Raw genomic sequence first — 17,188 nt, 5'->3', positions numbered from 1 at the left:
CTCACATGTCATTTCGCAGCCGCGAATACATGATTACATTAAGACAGAAATGACATTTTTGGGTGAATTATACCTTATAAATACAGTATGTGATTTTTTTAACGCCATTTGGAGGTGCAACGTATGTAAAACAATGTGAAGACTTGTGCTACCTCCTTTATGCTTCTCCTTGAACTTGAAATTATAATTTGCTGAATCGTAGAGATGCTGGATTAAGATCGTGTGGGGGTCAAATCGAAATTGTGATCTTTTTTTCGATTAATCGTGCAGCCCTACCTACAGTACATGCAAATCTTAAGTCACGCAACAATCTGTTTTGTCTTCTGATTATCCTGCTTTTCAACAGGGTTTTACACTCATGGAATTTACATGAGAACAAGTAAGCAATGGTGTTTGAGGCTGTATGGCCTTTTCCATGTAATGAACACTTATTGTTTGACTATGCCTTGGTTTAACCACATTTTCTTTACAGCACCTTAAAATGGATGTAAATTGTCACCAAAGATCTTTAATAAATAATGACTTAAACATTGATATAAATTTTTTGATTGTGAATAAAAAAAGTTTCCCCTCAGTGTCAGTATAGGACATGTGTTTACATGTCGCGATTGGTTCTGCCTCTGAAGTATTACCTCGGATGCTCCTGTGCTTTAAGTTCTAACAGAGAAAGTTGCGCTTTTGCATCAGAGGGGGTATACATCACTGCAGAGTACATTTATGTACAATATACTGACACTGAGGGAAGAAACTGTTGAATAAAGTAGTTCATTTAGTTTTATGTGCACTCAAAAGTATTCGTTTAGCTTGATTATTATTGTAGTTAAACCACTGAAGTCCATATGTTCAGTTTCGAGGATTTATTATTTTTTTTTTTTTTGCCGTTTTTCTTGATGTTAGAGTTGGGAACCTTGCTATCTATGGAGTATGAAGGAGTTGTCAGATTTCCCCTAAAATATCTTAATTTGTATTCCAAAGACAAAGAAAGGTCTCGGGTTTGGAAAGACATGAGGCTTAGTAATTCTAACAAAATGCGAATTTTTGGGTGAACTAATATCGTAATCAGTAATATTCACTCATAAAAAGGTCATGAACTTTTTGGCCTTTCGTCAGGTTTATTCCCAGTCATTCATCAATACCTATAAAGGCACTATTCGTACACAAAACATCCTAAATATGTAACAACACACACTCACCTTACAATAACAACAACAACATACAGACACAAATACGCACACTCAGATTTTGAGGCGAACTTCTAATTGTCCAATGTCAAACACCAAGCTCCCGTGAAACCCTCATAAACCTGGCTGTTTGAGATGTGGTTTAGACAGATTGTCTTATGCGGTCTTCATCAGTCAGTCTCTCTTGTGTGTGTTTCAAAGGAAGTCAATTATCGCAGACTCATTTCTTCATCTTCAGGTCTGCTTCTATAGCGCAACGTCGCCCCCTTGTGCCTCCATCCTACAGAAACCAAGAAAACAGTTCCAAAGATGTCAGCACTTTAAATGTATGACATAAACAGATTGTTTGATTACAAATACATTTTTAACTAATTGCACAATGCCACCTACTGGTGAAACTGGTGTCATTTGATTTACTTTTTGATCGCCGCCATAGAAATCACATGTTAAATATGTAACAGAGGCCAGCTAGTAAAGTGCTATGCAGGTTAACCTCACTCTGACCTCTATAGGTGCTCTATCGACAGACATTAAAGGCCATGGTCTTTAGACTCCTTGTTAGAGCAACCAACTAACAATGCAAAGAATCGCCAGTTCGATCTCAGCTCAGACCGGGTTGGGTGCAGTTGGACCAGTGGACCAGACATTTTTATCCTAGTATTTTGATGATAATTTGACAGCTTGAAGTGCAAATAACAATAATGTGTAGTTGAAAACCAAGCATTGCAATAGCTACACATGACTCATCAAACACAGTCTTGAACGTCCGCGATTAATAAATCATTGCAAAAAAAGCATCGTCATTTAGGAACAAGACTGTGTGTTTTTATTGAGTCACATTTTTACTGCTGCTTTTGAGAAATACTTTAAAGTTCATCAAGCTGGAAATCAAATTTGATGATTGTATGGAAAATGTAGTTTCTTTGGTCAAAAGCTAAGTTTCCATCCACCAATTTTTATGCGCATTTTGGATATGTGCGTACAATAATGGTTGATTTGGGAGACCACATGGGAAAGTGGTGTTGATGAGACCAGTAGGGTGCACTCAACCTGTAATTGTGTGGTTCCTTATGCCCCAGTATATTGATGCTGAATTATTACTGCTCAATGAGCGCCGTCTTACAGATGAGACATTAAACAGAGGTCCTCCTGACTCTATGTGGTCATTAAAAATCCCAGAATGACCTTCAAATGACCCCTAATCCCAGGTTAGGGGTTTAACCTCGACATCCTGGCCAAATTTGCCCACTAGCATCTGTCCATCATTGCCTCCAAACCGTCTCCTCTCCACCAATCAGCTTGTGTGTGGTGTGCACTCTGGCTCAATATGGCTGCTGTAGCATCTTCCAGGTTGATGCTGCACACTCGTGGTGGATGAGGAGATTCTCTTCAAAAATGTGTAAAGCACACTGAGTGTCCAGAAAAGCATTATATAAATATAAGAAAGTATTATTATTATTATTATTATACAAAACGTATGTGCATACCTGAGTCGGATAAACTTTTTATTCGAAAAGGAAAGATGCGCATAAACTAAGATGGACACACTTGTACAATACAAATTCCAGTATGCGTATTAAAGTAATGTGATTTTGTTATAAGAGATCTTGTGATGATTAAAAAATGTGTGTGAATGGACAAACCAGCAGATTGTAAAACATCTTAAGTGTTGTTTTGGTCATTCTAAATTGCCTTAAGCTTTTCAGTATTAGTGTCATTATATTATTAATTACCTCCAGAATTGTCAAGAGTTCTGTGTCTGACGCCTTCAATTGCCACCATAGATTCATTGCGTGTCATCGTTGTCTTCTAAGGTGCAGATCATTTAATAAATAAATAAAAGATTGATGCAGCTTCTCATACCGCAGCAAATTCCATTTTTACTGTTGATGTTTGGCGCCAATTAATCAGGAAGTGATGATTTTGTTCTCTTTGACTCATTGGATGGAAACGCTGCTTTTTTCACACATCTTTCATGCAATACTCCAGTTTTGTGCATAATTTTAATTTGGATCCTTGGATGGAAACATATCTAATGGCATCCAGTAAACAAAAATGGTGATTCAGTTGCCATATCAGCCAGTATATTGTTTATAATGCTTAGACAGACAGGATACTCACAAAGAGAGAAAGAAGGAATGCAGGAGAGGCCATTGGAACACAGTCCTGTGAGAGGACAGAGAGATAAAGACACTCAAAACTCATATGCAGAAGCAATTTAAAGGTGGACTGTCCACTGAAATAGAATAGAAAAGAAGAAAGAGGAGTCTGTGTTCGATTATCAGCACAGTGATCTGTAGACGGTGTGACTAATGCAGGAAGGGTAACACCGTTTTTTCAGTCATCGGATCACTGTTGTTTTTACACTGTACGATTATCTGGGGTAGTGTTCAATTGCTGCTGTGTTCACATTGGATGACAGAGGGTAAAATGAGGTTATACACCGCATGACTATAGCAAACTACGTTTCATAGTTAAACTCAGCTCACCTTCATTCCCGAGTTATTTAGAATGTTTATTTAACGTGACATGTTTAATACTCATATTTGCTATGTAAATTTTCATGGCCACGTTCTTGGCCCTATTCACTGCAGAGAAGATTAAAGTTGCTTGATTTACATGTCAATTCATCAACTTAAACACATGGAAGTGTCCGTTTAACTGGGAGAAGAATAGAATTCTGGTTACCTAAATGGTGTGTTTCTGTTGTGAATGACACATTGGCAAAGTATACGAGAAATTATTATTATTGTTGTCATCTTCCATAGACATCATACATTTTTCAGCATTATCTCTCAGAGCTGTTGCATTTTTACACTCCTGTGAGATCTCCTAGATCAAGTGATCAAAATCTTCTTTTAGTTCCCCAGTCCAGACTAAAACATGAGGGGACAGAGCTTTTTCTGTGGCGGGTCCTTGAATATGGAAAACCTTGCCCCTTGAGATTAGAACAGCTCCATCACTATCGATTTCAAGAGTTCACACTTAGCTGGTGATTGATAATAAAGTGTATTTGGCATGCTGTCCTGGGAGAGAGCCCTGAGCTCAGAATATCCTCGAGCCTGGGGTTCCCTCCCATTAGAAGAGCAAGAGTGGAGTTTGAGCTTAGGTAGGTCTCAAGAACTCCACTGCTTGTAAACGTGCTGATAAGTGTCTGGCTAATAGTTGTCTTAAGATGCTATTTTGGAATACTCAATTTATTTATGGTGTATGTCTTTGGAGGGTGGGATAAAACTGGAGAACCTGGGGGAAACCTTAACAAACATGGGGGGGCTATTAATATTGACCTTAAAATGGTTTTAAAAAATTACAAACTGCTTTTATTCTAGCTGAAGACTTTCTCCAGAAGAAAAAATATTAAAGGACATACTGTCAAAACTTCCTTGCTTTGTTAAACATCTTGTGCAAAATATTTGAAAAAAACAAAATTCACAGGACGGCTAATAATTTTTACTTCAACTGTTAAATCACTCTATTTAAATATAAATGATGTTTCATCAAACAATAGCAGCATCACTGCTGATAAGAATCTACTTTCAAACGCATAAAAAAAAGCCCTGCCTTATCATTGGGGTCCTGTTTGCGGTTGGCCTCTCTGCCTCGCAGGCTCTTGGCACTGATGCCTGACTCTGAGGTCTGCATGATCAGCTGCGTGGCCAAAAACTGCTGGATCTGCTCCAGAACGTCCCTCTGCATCTCCACGGCCATGTGGAAAACATCATGATCTGAGCTGTTGTACATCACTGCGTTCTGGAACATCAGCATGATGTCGCGCTGGAACTCGGCCGTTGTGCGGATCAAACCGTTCTCAATGTTCTTCTTGATCGTGGACAGATCCATCGGCCTAAGATTACAAAATTTAGACATTTAAATGACATAAAACACATTGGATTGATTTTGGTTGCACTTTAATTAACATTACGACTAAGTGTATTTACTATTTACTATAGGACTATGACAAGAAGTACTTGGGAAACAGGAATATTTATTTTGATTGTATGTCCAACTCTTTTTATTTTAAGACATCAAGCACAAGTGGATTCTTTTGACAAAGGCAGAAGTATACTTTAGTTTTTAAGAAACTTAGGGCTCTATTTTGACGGTCAATGCGCTGAGCACAAAACGCAGGGCGCAAACGCTTTCAGGGCATGTTAGAACGCATTTTTGCTAATATAAGGATGGGAAAATCTGCCTTGCGCCATGGCGCATGTTCTAAAAGGGTTGAGTTTATTTTCTTAATGAGTTATTGGTGTTTTTTGAGAATAAACCAATTAGAGTCTCATCTCCCATTTCCTTTAAGAGTCAGCTGCATTCGCTATTTAAAGGACGTAAAGCAAGTCATAGGGAAAAACTGAGCATTTCACAAGCAAACAGTTAACAGTAACAGTTTTTTAACAGAAAACTGTTAAACAGAGCATCTACTGCGTGAGAATGAGAGATAATGGATCTACTTTCACTTTCGCTCTTGGATAGGGAAACCTTCATGCACAGACATCAATTAGTCTATAAATAATTAATTGCATTTGTTAAGCGCAAATTATCGTTTCAAAACTATTTCTAAATTCAGTTCTAATTTCCAGCAAACAAATAAATGAACAATAATGACCAAGTGTGGTCAAAATACTGAGTTATATCCTAAAACACATGCTGTGCCCCATATGGTCTAAAACCTGACATGTGGGCAAATCTAAGCTTGTTTTTATTAAAACAACATAAATATAGATATAATAAATAATACTGTTAATAATAATAACATTATACAAAAGCAAATTGTTATAAATGAACTGAAAAAGCCTCCCGAGATGAATAAGACATAAAAGCAGTGATTTTTCATATTTATGTAGGTTAGAAAATAATATGTTTTGTAATTTTTAATCATTTATATTCTATATTAATTCTTATTATATCCTTTATATATCCCTAATATTTAAATTTTTTCATATGTAAAGATATTTGCCTATTGCTCTCTTGTGCGTATTAAGCAGTGTGTAAGCGAGGCGCAACTCTGCGCAGGAGTTTAGACCGGGTTTGTTTTGGTCTAATGAAAAATCTATTTTAGTTTCTCAAAATAGCAACGCGCCAGCGGTCCGCCTCAGAACGCCTTCCTTTTTAGACCAGAACGCCTATGGGCGAACAAATGAGCGCTAATGCATTTGATATTAAAACAACGTAGCGCAACGCCTCAAAACGACTCTTGCGCCAAGCTGAAACTACCAAAAGACTATTGCGCCGCGCCTTGCGCCACACTGCGCCGGGTGTATGATAAGGCCCATAGAGTCAGTGGTGCAAAGTAACATTACAAATACTCAAACTACTGTAATTAAGTTGTTTTTCACAGAAATTGTAATTTATTAAATAATTTATAAATGTGTACTTTTACTTTCCCGTGAGTACATTTTTAGTGCAGTACCGGTACTTTTACTCCACTACTTTCCTTCAATCTGCAGTCTATATTTTTTTTTCTTGTCTATGTGGATTAGAAAAATCAGTCCTGTGATTTCTGTCCAATCAAATCGCACATAGAAGGTAAATTGCATCATAATGAACTACATCAAGACATGGGTGATTTATAATTGCAGCAACTGTTTGGAAGCATTAAAAGTGTCCAAGAAGATGTCCAAAATCTTTACACGCATTGACCCAGCAGCTTCAGTGGACATCTGACTTTAGTAGTCGCTTTGAGATGAGATGAGATTTAGTAAAAAAGCCTTTTACTAAATAGACTGACCCAGCTCATTTTTTAGGGTGACAATACATCCTCTTTTTCCTGGACCTGTCCTCTATTTGAGACTTAAAAATCCATTCAGCCAGGATTTCTAAATCGCCTAACATGTCCCGGATTCTGCTTTCGTTTTCTATAGCTGTCATGTAAAAGGTGTTCAATGCCAAAAATTTTTTTGTTTTAATTGTCTATTAAATAAGAATAAGAAAGAAAGAATAAGAAAGAGAGAAATTCACATTATTGTATGTGCTGTGGGGGAAAGATGTGTTTCAATCCAGCTACTGCAAGTATATTTATGTTAAAGAAAATATGTGCAATATATATTATTATAAAATTAATAATGTTTTGTTTGGGAACACTGATACAGCCATAATCTTATGATATAAACACAGATTAAATATCTGATCATGTAAATGTTTGTACTAACCATTCTGCACATTTTTATTAATTTAACAATAACTTACAACAATAACTCCCTATTTTTGCTCCCCTGTGTGAAAGCTATTTTTCAGCTCGAAACTGGATCAAAAATTCATCAAGAAACTATGTGTGAAATTGAAACTTTAGACACTCAACCATTAGCAGTTGGTCAGTTAACATTTTTTTTCTTATGTTCCTGCTCTCAGCTGTTTCTACCATTTGCTGATGGTAAAATTAAATAATTAAAGTGACCTTTTATTAGTATTTTGCACTTTAAAAATATATATTTTCTTTATTCTATTATGATATTTTTCAGGGTCTTAATATTTATTCTTTAATTCTTTTATATATATTCTTATGTAAAAGGTTCACATTTATGCAACCAATAGTTAATAAATTGGTTGTTTATTTCCATACTTACTGTTGCTCACTTTTGTTCTCAGTTTGATCTAGCAGTTCATACATTCCACTCAACGAAAATAGGTAAAAGTAAAGTATTTATGATTTGTGCTGATATCGGATTCATATCAATATTGGTTCGTACTAAAGGCTGCAGTATCGGAAGTTAAAATGTTGTATCGGGACATCCCTAGTTTAGATGCATGTCACTGATGAGAAGGATGTTTACTGTATGATGACCGAAATAGCCTTAGACACGCAGCAGGCACAAGACATCAACGTAATGTCAGATTGACGTTGTACCCCAACCTCATGGGGACGTTGCATTTTGTTTGGAAATGAAAATTGGGTTGACATCAGAACCCAACGTCCAAACTAAAATCAACCAAATATCAACATCTAATGATGTTACAGTTTGACGCTGTGTGGACGTTACCAATATGACGTCTATCAGACGTAGGATTTTGGTTGCCATACTTGACGAATAAATGTCAGTTTTTCACGTCAATTTAGCGCTGGTTTAAGATGTTGGCTTGATGTTTGATTTGTCACTTTTAAACACAACCTTAAATCAACCAAATATCAACGTCATTTGACAACATTATTGGACGTCAAAATAATGTTGTCCTAAGATGCTGACTAGACATAGAATTTTTGTCATCTGTCATCACAACCTAAATCTAACCTAATATTAATGTCTTACAATGTTGTTTGCCTGCTGGGCAATAACTAAATACACTACAGAATGTTATGTTTACACACAAACACAAATGACATGTGAATGCGTCAGCTTTCTACAGCATAATACTCACTACTCTTGAGTACTTTTTAAAAGGGCTTCTTTTCACTTCTACTTTAAATATTTTACAACAGTTACTTTTACTCTATTTGCACTGTATTTTTAGGTGCTTTTACTTAAGTACGATTTTTCAGTACTCTTTCCACCACTGCATACAGTGCAGTACACAACCCTATTTCGACTGTGAGCATATGGCCAGCCATTTTATCTGTATTATCTATATTATGCGCTAGTATCTATTTTCATGCTACTTGCACTCATTCATTAGCTGCTAGCATGTTTTCCATTACATAATTGTGCTTATTCGTTATGTACTACTAGTTAATTTTTTATACTAGTAATCATTCATTAGTAAATTTTCATTAGATAAAAGTACTTTTTTGATTTCACACTTGAAAATCATGTATGAATTATGCATATGAAATAGAGTTTGTCAAAAAGTCATGGTTTAGACTAAACCGAGTACTAGTACTTTAAGAAATAGTACTCCTACATTTAAATGAATTACTAGCAACAGTGGAAATACTAATAGTCAATATCTTAATGACATTTTACATATGTTACTTGTAACAACATAATATTTAATGCTAAAAAAAATAGTATCTAATGAATAAAAACTAGTATTTAATAAATTAATTTATAAACTAATACTGATAAGTACTTTTAACTAAAGAAAAATAACTAGTAGGTAATGAATGGTAATGTTTAATTATCCAGTTTTTAATGGAAAAGATATTAGCATCTAAAAAATAGGCAATACAGTACTATGTTTTATAGATGCACTAATATATGCATAAGAAAATACAAGTAACTTTGGCTAAATATCCATGAGGCATACACTCATTGTATTTGCTAATCTTTTGGATTGAATAAAATTTTCTCTCACCTGTGCACGATACTGTGGTAGCCAGGAGCGATGTCATCAGTAACCGGTTGCAGGAAGACATTTGCATACCTGTTCAAAATGACACATTATTACTTCATTTATGATTAAAAACTTTAGATATGCCAAGATATCCAGTAATACTGTAAGTGTAATATAAATATTCAGTGTTTTAATTAAATGAGGCAGTCCGCATTTGGTAAAGTCATTGCAGCTGCCGTTAAGAAGTTCTGGTGAGCACAGAACAGAATTTCAGCAAAAAGTTGGGTGGGCTTACTGAAAACCCTCACCTGTGATTGGCTGCTGCTCGCCACACCAGCATAATGGCTTTCTTCCAAATCTTCTGAGCCTGAATGGCTTCTTGGTCTTCACTGCAGATAGAGCTGAGGAAAAGGAAGATGGTATTATGTAATGGTAACATGATTCATTCTAGTGTCAGAGCAAAAAAGCTTTTTTTGGGTTAAAATATAATCATCAGAAGTATTTACGATTTAAAGTGACATGATATGAAGGTTGCGATTTGTCATTGTCCTATTATGACATACAAAAAGGTGGTTTGCCATCTCCAGGCTGGAGGTCCTTACTCAGAGTGGAGGAGTTCAAGTATCTTGGGGTTTTGTTCATGAGTGAGGGAAGGATGGAGAGTGAGATTGATGGGGGATTGAAATGCAGTCGATGTACCAGTGCGTTGTGGTAAAGAATAAGCTAAGGCGAAAGGCAAAGCTCTCAATTTACCGGTCAATCTACGTTCACATCTATGGTCATGAGCTTTGGGTCATGACCGGAAGGACAGGATCTCGGATACAAGTAGCTGAAATGAGTTTCCTAGATAGAGTGAGAAACTCGGAAAGTGTCACCAGGAAGAGCTCGAAGTAGAATTGCTGCTCCTCCACATTAGGAGAAGTCAGCTGAGGTGGCTCAACCATCTGTTTCAGATCCCTACTGGACGCCTACTTATGAAGGCCTCGAGGAAGACCCAGGACACGCTGGAGGGACTGCCTGGGAACGCCTCGGGATCCCCTGGAGAAGCTGGAGGAAGTGTCTGGGGAGAGAGGAGCTTGGGGTTCTCTCTGAAGACTGCTGCCCCTGCGACTCAGCCCCGAAAAAGCGGATGAAAATGAGAAGAAATGACAGAGTAATACGGCTGGGATGTTATGTAGGATGAAACTTAATTTCGCCCAAAGGAAAAAAAAGAAAATGTTGAACTTTTGATTTTTATTTTCGTATTCTGAGAAACGCAACCTCAGAGAAGAAATGTTGTGCTAAAAGGGATGTTTTGATCCACTCTGGGGGGATTTTGAGTCTTAGGGTGTTTTCACGTCTGTAGTTTGCTTCATTTGGTCTGGACCAAGAGCAACAAATGATACATTGTAGCATTTTCTGCCGTTTTTGAGTCCTTTTCACACCACACTGATTGCTTTGATCCGACCAGTTGAAAAAAAACAAAATGCTGTCATCTGACAAAGCTCACATCCCTGATCGGCCAGATGTTGTCAAACGTATTTCCTAAACTGCTTTTGATTTTTCAGAATTCAAGTGCGGGAAAATGCCAATGGAACCCCGCAAATAAACTACTAGCAGACAAAAAATTAAAGCACACCAAGACCAGCTCTTCAAGGACGTCTCAGTACACATTTTTGGTTTGCTTTTGGTGCACACTCGAGTGCGATTTCTACATTTACACCTGCCCAGACGAACCGCACCAAGAGGGAAATCAAACTCTAGTGTGATTCAACCGAACTAAATAAGGCAGGAAAATACCCTTAATTTGGCGTATATGTATATGTATGTAGAGGTGTCCCAAATGGCACACTAATGTTTTTTTACTAAGTGGAAATTTAAACCGTTTCTGATGACGTTTGACGGTTGCCAAATCAGTGAAATAAACAACTGAATTATCAAATAATACCTGCCGCGAGGTATTCACCATCGGGAGGCGCTATAATCACAATTTTGCTTTCACCATCAAAAATAAATAAAGTTATTCAACATGTGCGTCCGATAGCTCCGCCCCTTCCGCTATGTAAGCAAACCTGAGGTCGTTGAGTGCGTGAAGTGTCCATAATTACACACTTTATTTTAGCGGCTGAATGAGTGCATCATCCGGGTAATTAAAGTGCACTTATTATTTTTAGAGTTTTCAGTGTGAACACACCATTTATACTACAAAATAGCATAGAATAGTGCATAAGTATGCGATTTGGGACGCAGCTTCTGTGTTTCAGTAAATAGAACAATTTTTGGTGACAAATCTTATTTTGACACATATTTTGAAAAAAATGCTTTGAAAATGTTTAAAAATTCAACAATACACTCTGGCCAAATGTACTACTCTTTCATTATGAAGGTGGCTGGTTATGCCCAATTGACTTCCATTATAATAATTTTATTGATTGCTAAGCCATGACACTATGACATTATTCTGTATTCTTGATTGTTGCTAGTTTTCCCTCTTAGGAAAGAGTTTCGTTTTTTAATTTCAATGTTAATCATTATTTGCAGTGCAAAAAAAAGCGTAGTTTCTGCCTTCTTTATGGAGTATAGTGTGTGTGTATGTGTATGTGAGAGACAGACCTTTGCACACTTATCATGATATGTCTGAGAAAAAACAAATAAGCAGCTCAGGTCTCAGAATATAGTTAAGATAGTGAGTGTATTTATGCATACACACTGTAATCTGCTGTTTGTCTCCTTATAACTCCATATAAAAGCCAAAAACATTTTTGCACAGGCCTATCTAAAGGGTTAATGCTGCTTACTGATGATCAACAGTAAAAATGACAGCTTTGACCTCTTCCAAACAGAGAAAACCAGCAACAATCAAGAATGCATGATTATATGGTTCATGGCTTTGCGATCAAAAAAATAACATTGTAACGGAAGTCAATGGGGCAAAAGCAGCCTCGAACATAACAAAAGGGTGGTCAATTTGAGCAGTACACAAGGGTTAATTGCATTTGGATTGGACACATACAACTGTGAGGAGGCAGGGCTGCTGGGAATGGAGTCTGCAGTGGTGTGGAGCTGTATGGATGAGGAGGCCGTGTGCATGCTGTAGCCGTCCTCACTCTCGCTAGCCGGAGGGTCCAGCTCTGTGTCCCCATCTGCTTCAGAGAGATAAACAGCGTCTCCGTCCTCCTCTCCTCCACAATCCTCCGCTCCATCCCCTTCCAATCCGCTTTTCATCTCCGACACACTGCCCTCCTCCGCATCGCTCCCCGCTTCTTCCTCCTCCTCTTTTACTTCCTGTTAACGAGGAGTGTAAATAAATACTAAAAAGGGCTGAGTAAATGGTTTCCGGGTGTATATATTTATATACACTGTAGGATGGTGCATTATATGTTAGCGTATGCAGACAGTCACACCTTTGAGTGCTGTTTTATCACCGGGTCATCGTCTGACCGCGTATCTGTAAGAAAACCAAACATTTGTGAGTCCTTAAAGTCCCTGTGAAATCAAAATCAAGGTTTTTTAGATGTTAATATCAACATGTTAGTCTTAAAGATATCTATAAGCTAGTGTGGTCAGAAACAGTGACTAAATTCGCATTCAGGAGATAAAAACACTTAAAGTTTGCCGTTTGTGACTTTCTCCTAAATGGATCAGTGTTTTTTTTTTAATCTCACACTTCAGTTTCAAATAAATATTCTGACCAATCAAATGCTCTGTAGTATCTGACATGGCCCGCCCCCTTCAGGATGCTATTCTGACAAATCACCAACAAATGCCTGAAATCACAAGCAAATCAGTGCTCGTTCATTTGGGTTACAATCACACAGTGTGAACTATCAAACACACAATCTGAAAGAATCGCCGATGAGCTGTCGACGATTCAATGCAGTGTGAAATGTGTTCTGATTAAAAACAACATCTGCGATCACCTACAGCCAATGAAAGAGCAGCATCCACTAGTATGGGTATCTGCAGGCCAGCGGGAGGATGAGGAAGAAGTTAAAAGGGCTTCTTCTTAGTCTATTTGGACCCAAGAACATAGAGGAAAAACTAGTGGAAGTTTGGCAGCAGCACCCGTGTCTGTTTGATGTAGAGCTGCTCGATTATGGGGAAAAATCATAATCACGATTATTTTGGTACATAATATCTTGAAACCTATTTTAATGTTATTAGACCTCTTGAGCAATATATTTTTTGTTTGTCTTTTTTGAATCGCACTTTAAGCTGAATGCTTGTCTCTTCAAAAATATGTAGTAAAATATATCGTCATCATGATAAAGATAAAATATATCAGTTATTTAAAAATGAGCTATTAAAGCCAGTATGTTTAGAAATGAGAAAGAAATCTTTCCGTTAAACAGAATTTGGGGGAAAAATAATTCAATGGGGTTGCTAATAATTCAAGACGGCTAATAATTCTGACTTCAACTGTATATATTCAGTTATTTTCCTCCCTGTAAATAAGAAAAGGGAAAGAAATACATTAGAACAAAAATATGAAACAAACTGTGCTTTTAGCATCTTCAACGTAAAAAAACTACAATTATAGTTACAAAAATCCTTCAGTGAAGAACAGTGAGTGATTTTCTTCTCTTTTTTTTTTGTTTGATTAATGATAAAAACAGTTGGCAGCAGGATTATTGCGCGCTGTCACTTTAAGAGCAGTACGGTTCTGATTAATGGTTTCTCTTTCACGTTTAAAATGGTTTTAATGGTTTCTCTTTTGATTCTCAACTCGTTTGTTTATTACATAAAAGAGGGTTAATATGAATAATCACTAAACACTTTTTGTTTTGACACAAATTTGCATGTCTTTGACCATTAAAGCGCTCGCATTAAGATGATTTTAAATGTGTGTGCTCTGCTCGCCTTTGAGGCTGAGCGCACACACACAACAGCATGCGATCTCTTTCGCACTTTTAAAAACATGAATGATTTAAACTTATAGAAAGCAAAGTACGCAGTACGGTGCATACGGTGAGCAACTCCCCTGATCAACAAGCATGATCGCGTTCTTCTAATTTGCTTAAACTAAGCATTCTAAAGTATGGCTGTATTTTACAAGCAAGGATTCTGATACACCAACATGCAGCAGAAGCTTTACAATGTTGTGTGTGAGGGTGGAAACACGTCAAACTTATGTAATGTGAGGGTTCATGGAATCAACTTAAAGGTGAAGAATGGACTGTCTTTGACAGCTTGTGACATCATCTGGCACTTTCAGTGAGAACATTTACATGAACACCAATACTCAGATTTTAACATGATTAAGACAATACTCAGATCAAGAGTCTAGACTACCATGTAAACAGATTTTTGATTATTTTAAAGGACCACAGACACAAACTGCGGAGGAAACATTATAGGTTGGTGATGCAATGACGTTGATGGATCTATGTGCTATAACATGTAACCGGGAATCATGAATGTAACATTCAAAAAGCAGCTCATGTAAACACCTGAATCATGTCATTATCTTATTCAGATTAAGGCAAATCATTAGATCACTGATGTCCATGTAAAAGTAGTCACAAGCCCCAAACCCAGAAAAAAAGGTGATCCCTGAATTTTATAACAGCCTTTCCACAGGTTAGTAGTAAGCTAATGTAATGTTAATAGCATAATGCAAATCTTGCATTCATGCTAAGAAAATTATGTATTGATGTTTACTTTAAAGTTATTATAAATATTTATATTGTTCAATTATAATGCTTTTTTTTTTTTTTTTGTCAAATAATTTTGTGTCTAAAAAGTATCTGTTCAGGCTGGTACTGTTTTAAAATTATCGATTTAGCACCGGTATCGAAATAACCTCAAACAATACCCAACCCTCAGCATATTAGGAAAGTATGATATCTTATTATCTTATCAGGGAAGTATATCATCTTACATCAAAAATATATGAATTTTAATTATAAAAGGAGGTGTGTTAACATATGACCAACTATTACATTTATTTACTTATTTTTCTGTGTAAGGCTGTAATTATTTGTCCAACAATAATAAATATAATAATAGTAATATACTGTGAAGTATTGTAAATGTACAATGTAAAGTAAATCTATTTAGGATCAGAAACTATCCTTATGCGATGATTTGGTGCTCAAAAAACATCATTAAAACAATATTTTAATGAAAACGGTGATTAATTCTGGTCAGGATTCTCTGATGAAGATAAAGTGCAACATTTATTAACATTATAAATCCATGAACTAATAAATATGCCCTTGATTGCTAAAAAAAAAGTCATAATAGCATCATGATTTGACCCAACATAAAAAGTCATAATAGCATCATGATTTGACCCAAGATAACAAATCCACTTACACGCTGAACTTGCCGTACCTGATTGAGAGCGTGTCCATTCCTCAGTCTCACTTTTGATCAGAGAATGCAGTGACTCTGGTTGCTCGTCCTGGGCCTGGTCTGTGTGCTCCGGTCTGGGGGTGTCAGGCTGTGAATTCAATCCAACTGTAGGTGTGGGGTCTTGAGGAACAGATGGGACAGTGCTGGACGGGGTGGAGTACATCTGTGCGCATCCACTGCTGGATCCACACGCGTCTGGACCCTCTCTTTTCCCCTCTAAGAGATTCAGGGAGTGCGGGTCTAAGTCTGCTGAAGTGCTGGATGGTTCTGGGCAAATTGGCCTGAAGGGGTTTGGCTCCCAGGAGCCTGTCAGGCTGTGACCCGTGTCCTCACACAGAGACAGCGCAGCTTCCACTACTGCAGCATCCAGCGCCTCTGCGTTCTCATCACCCTGCGTAAACACAAAAGAACAATCAGCTTCTGTTGCTGTTTACTGACATGATTAGACAGATGTCATATTTCTGCATTGTCAGCTAGTTTAACCCAACTAGAACTTTTAATTAAATTTTTGGGTTAAAAAATGCTTTCATTCACATCAAAATATTTTGAGTAATAGATAAAGCGAATATTCTTAGTCATCTCCTAACAAGTTCTCACCCAGCAAGTGAGTTTGTGTTTAATAGACATTTAAACAGATGACATGGCTAAAACAAGGCTAAATTTGGGCTGTCAGTGAACATCTAATAGACATCTAAGAATGGCCCAAAACTAGACTAATCAAAAATACACAGATTAGACAGACTTCACATGTATAGTCATTCATTCCTGTCTATGTGATGACCAGTCTTAGTTTTGAGCTAGTCCTAGATTTCCCAACCAAACTTAGCCTTGTTTTAGTCAAGCTGTGTATATTTAGACGTCTATTAGACTTCTTTTAAACACTAACAAAGGCTTGCGGGGCATCTCCAGAAAAAATGGGTAGGAATAACAAGCTGAGGAACTTTTTATGAGGGCCAAATTATAAGTCATGGTATGGTAAAATCATCGTACCATCATATATCTTGGTGAGGTGACTGGGTCAGAGTATTACTGAAAGAGCACTGATTTGAGGAGGGACAAACTACAAACTGGCAACAGGGTGGTGTAGTGCACCTTGGTTCATTGATGCAAGAAGGTAACGAAGATAAGACTATCCTGTCTTATCTGTGAAAACTGAAGGTCTAGTCTGGTAGAGTAGACACAGAAATGATGGTTCTGGAAGGAATCTGTCATGACATGCTCTGCACTTTAATACCTATTTTGACTTTGTCCACTGTTGAAAGTGGCTACAATGTGCATGTGAGTGTACAAATATTCTGGTCAGCTGAGTCTCTGCGCCATGTTCTTCAGGGAGTCCCTAAGTTTGTCCTTTCATGTGGACATATATTTGACATGTGCAACCTACCTAAACACTGTTGCAGACCAGGAAAAGCCCTATACTCACAAACATATTTTAGGTACAAGTGGACTCTTTGGGTAGGATAATA

The 17,188-nt window shown here is 37.1% G+C and overlaps 1 protein-coding gene across 7 annotated transcripts in view; it reads right to left on the bottom strand.

The window, feature by feature from the left end:
- Positions 1-1,092: 1,092 nt before the first annotated feature.
- The window catches only part of brd8a (bromodomain containing 8a), a 34,462-nt gene continuing 18,366 nt past the window's right edge, over positions 1,093-17,188 (bottom strand). For 4 of the 7 annotated variants that reach the window (XM_017352983.4, XM_073935990.1, XM_073935992.1 and 1 more), the window contains 7 exons: positions 15,702-16,113; positions 12,770-12,813; positions 12,379-12,650; positions 9,695-9,787; positions 9,408-9,476; positions 4,743-5,025; positions 1,093-1,461 (listed from right to left, as the gene is read on the bottom strand). In XM_017352983.4, the coding sequence (XP_017208472.2) occupies positions 1,402-1,461; positions 4,743-5,025; positions 9,408-9,476; positions 9,695-9,787; positions 12,379-12,650; positions 12,770-12,813; positions 15,702-16,113 (1,233 nt within the window). In that variant the 3' untranslated portion in view covers positions 1,093-1,401. Of the gene's footprint in view, positions 1,462-3,302; positions 3,348-4,742; positions 5,026-9,407; positions 9,477-9,694; positions 9,788-12,378; positions 12,651-12,769; positions 12,814-15,701; positions 16,114-17,188 lie in introns of all 7 variants that reach the window. The other 3 variants (XM_017352982.4, XM_017352985.4, XM_073935991.1) reach the window with 1 other exon arrangement.

The sequence above is a fragment of the Danio rerio genome, chromosome 21, assembly GCF_049306965.1.
Source record: "Danio rerio strain Tuebingen ecotype United States chromosome 21, GRCz12tu, whole genome shotgun sequence".
Taxonomy (NCBI): Eukaryota; Metazoa; Chordata; class Actinopteri; order Cypriniformes; family Danionidae; genus Danio; species Danio rerio.
Note: the sequence above shows the minus strand (reverse complement) of the source record. Positions and strands in the feature narration are given on the sequence as shown.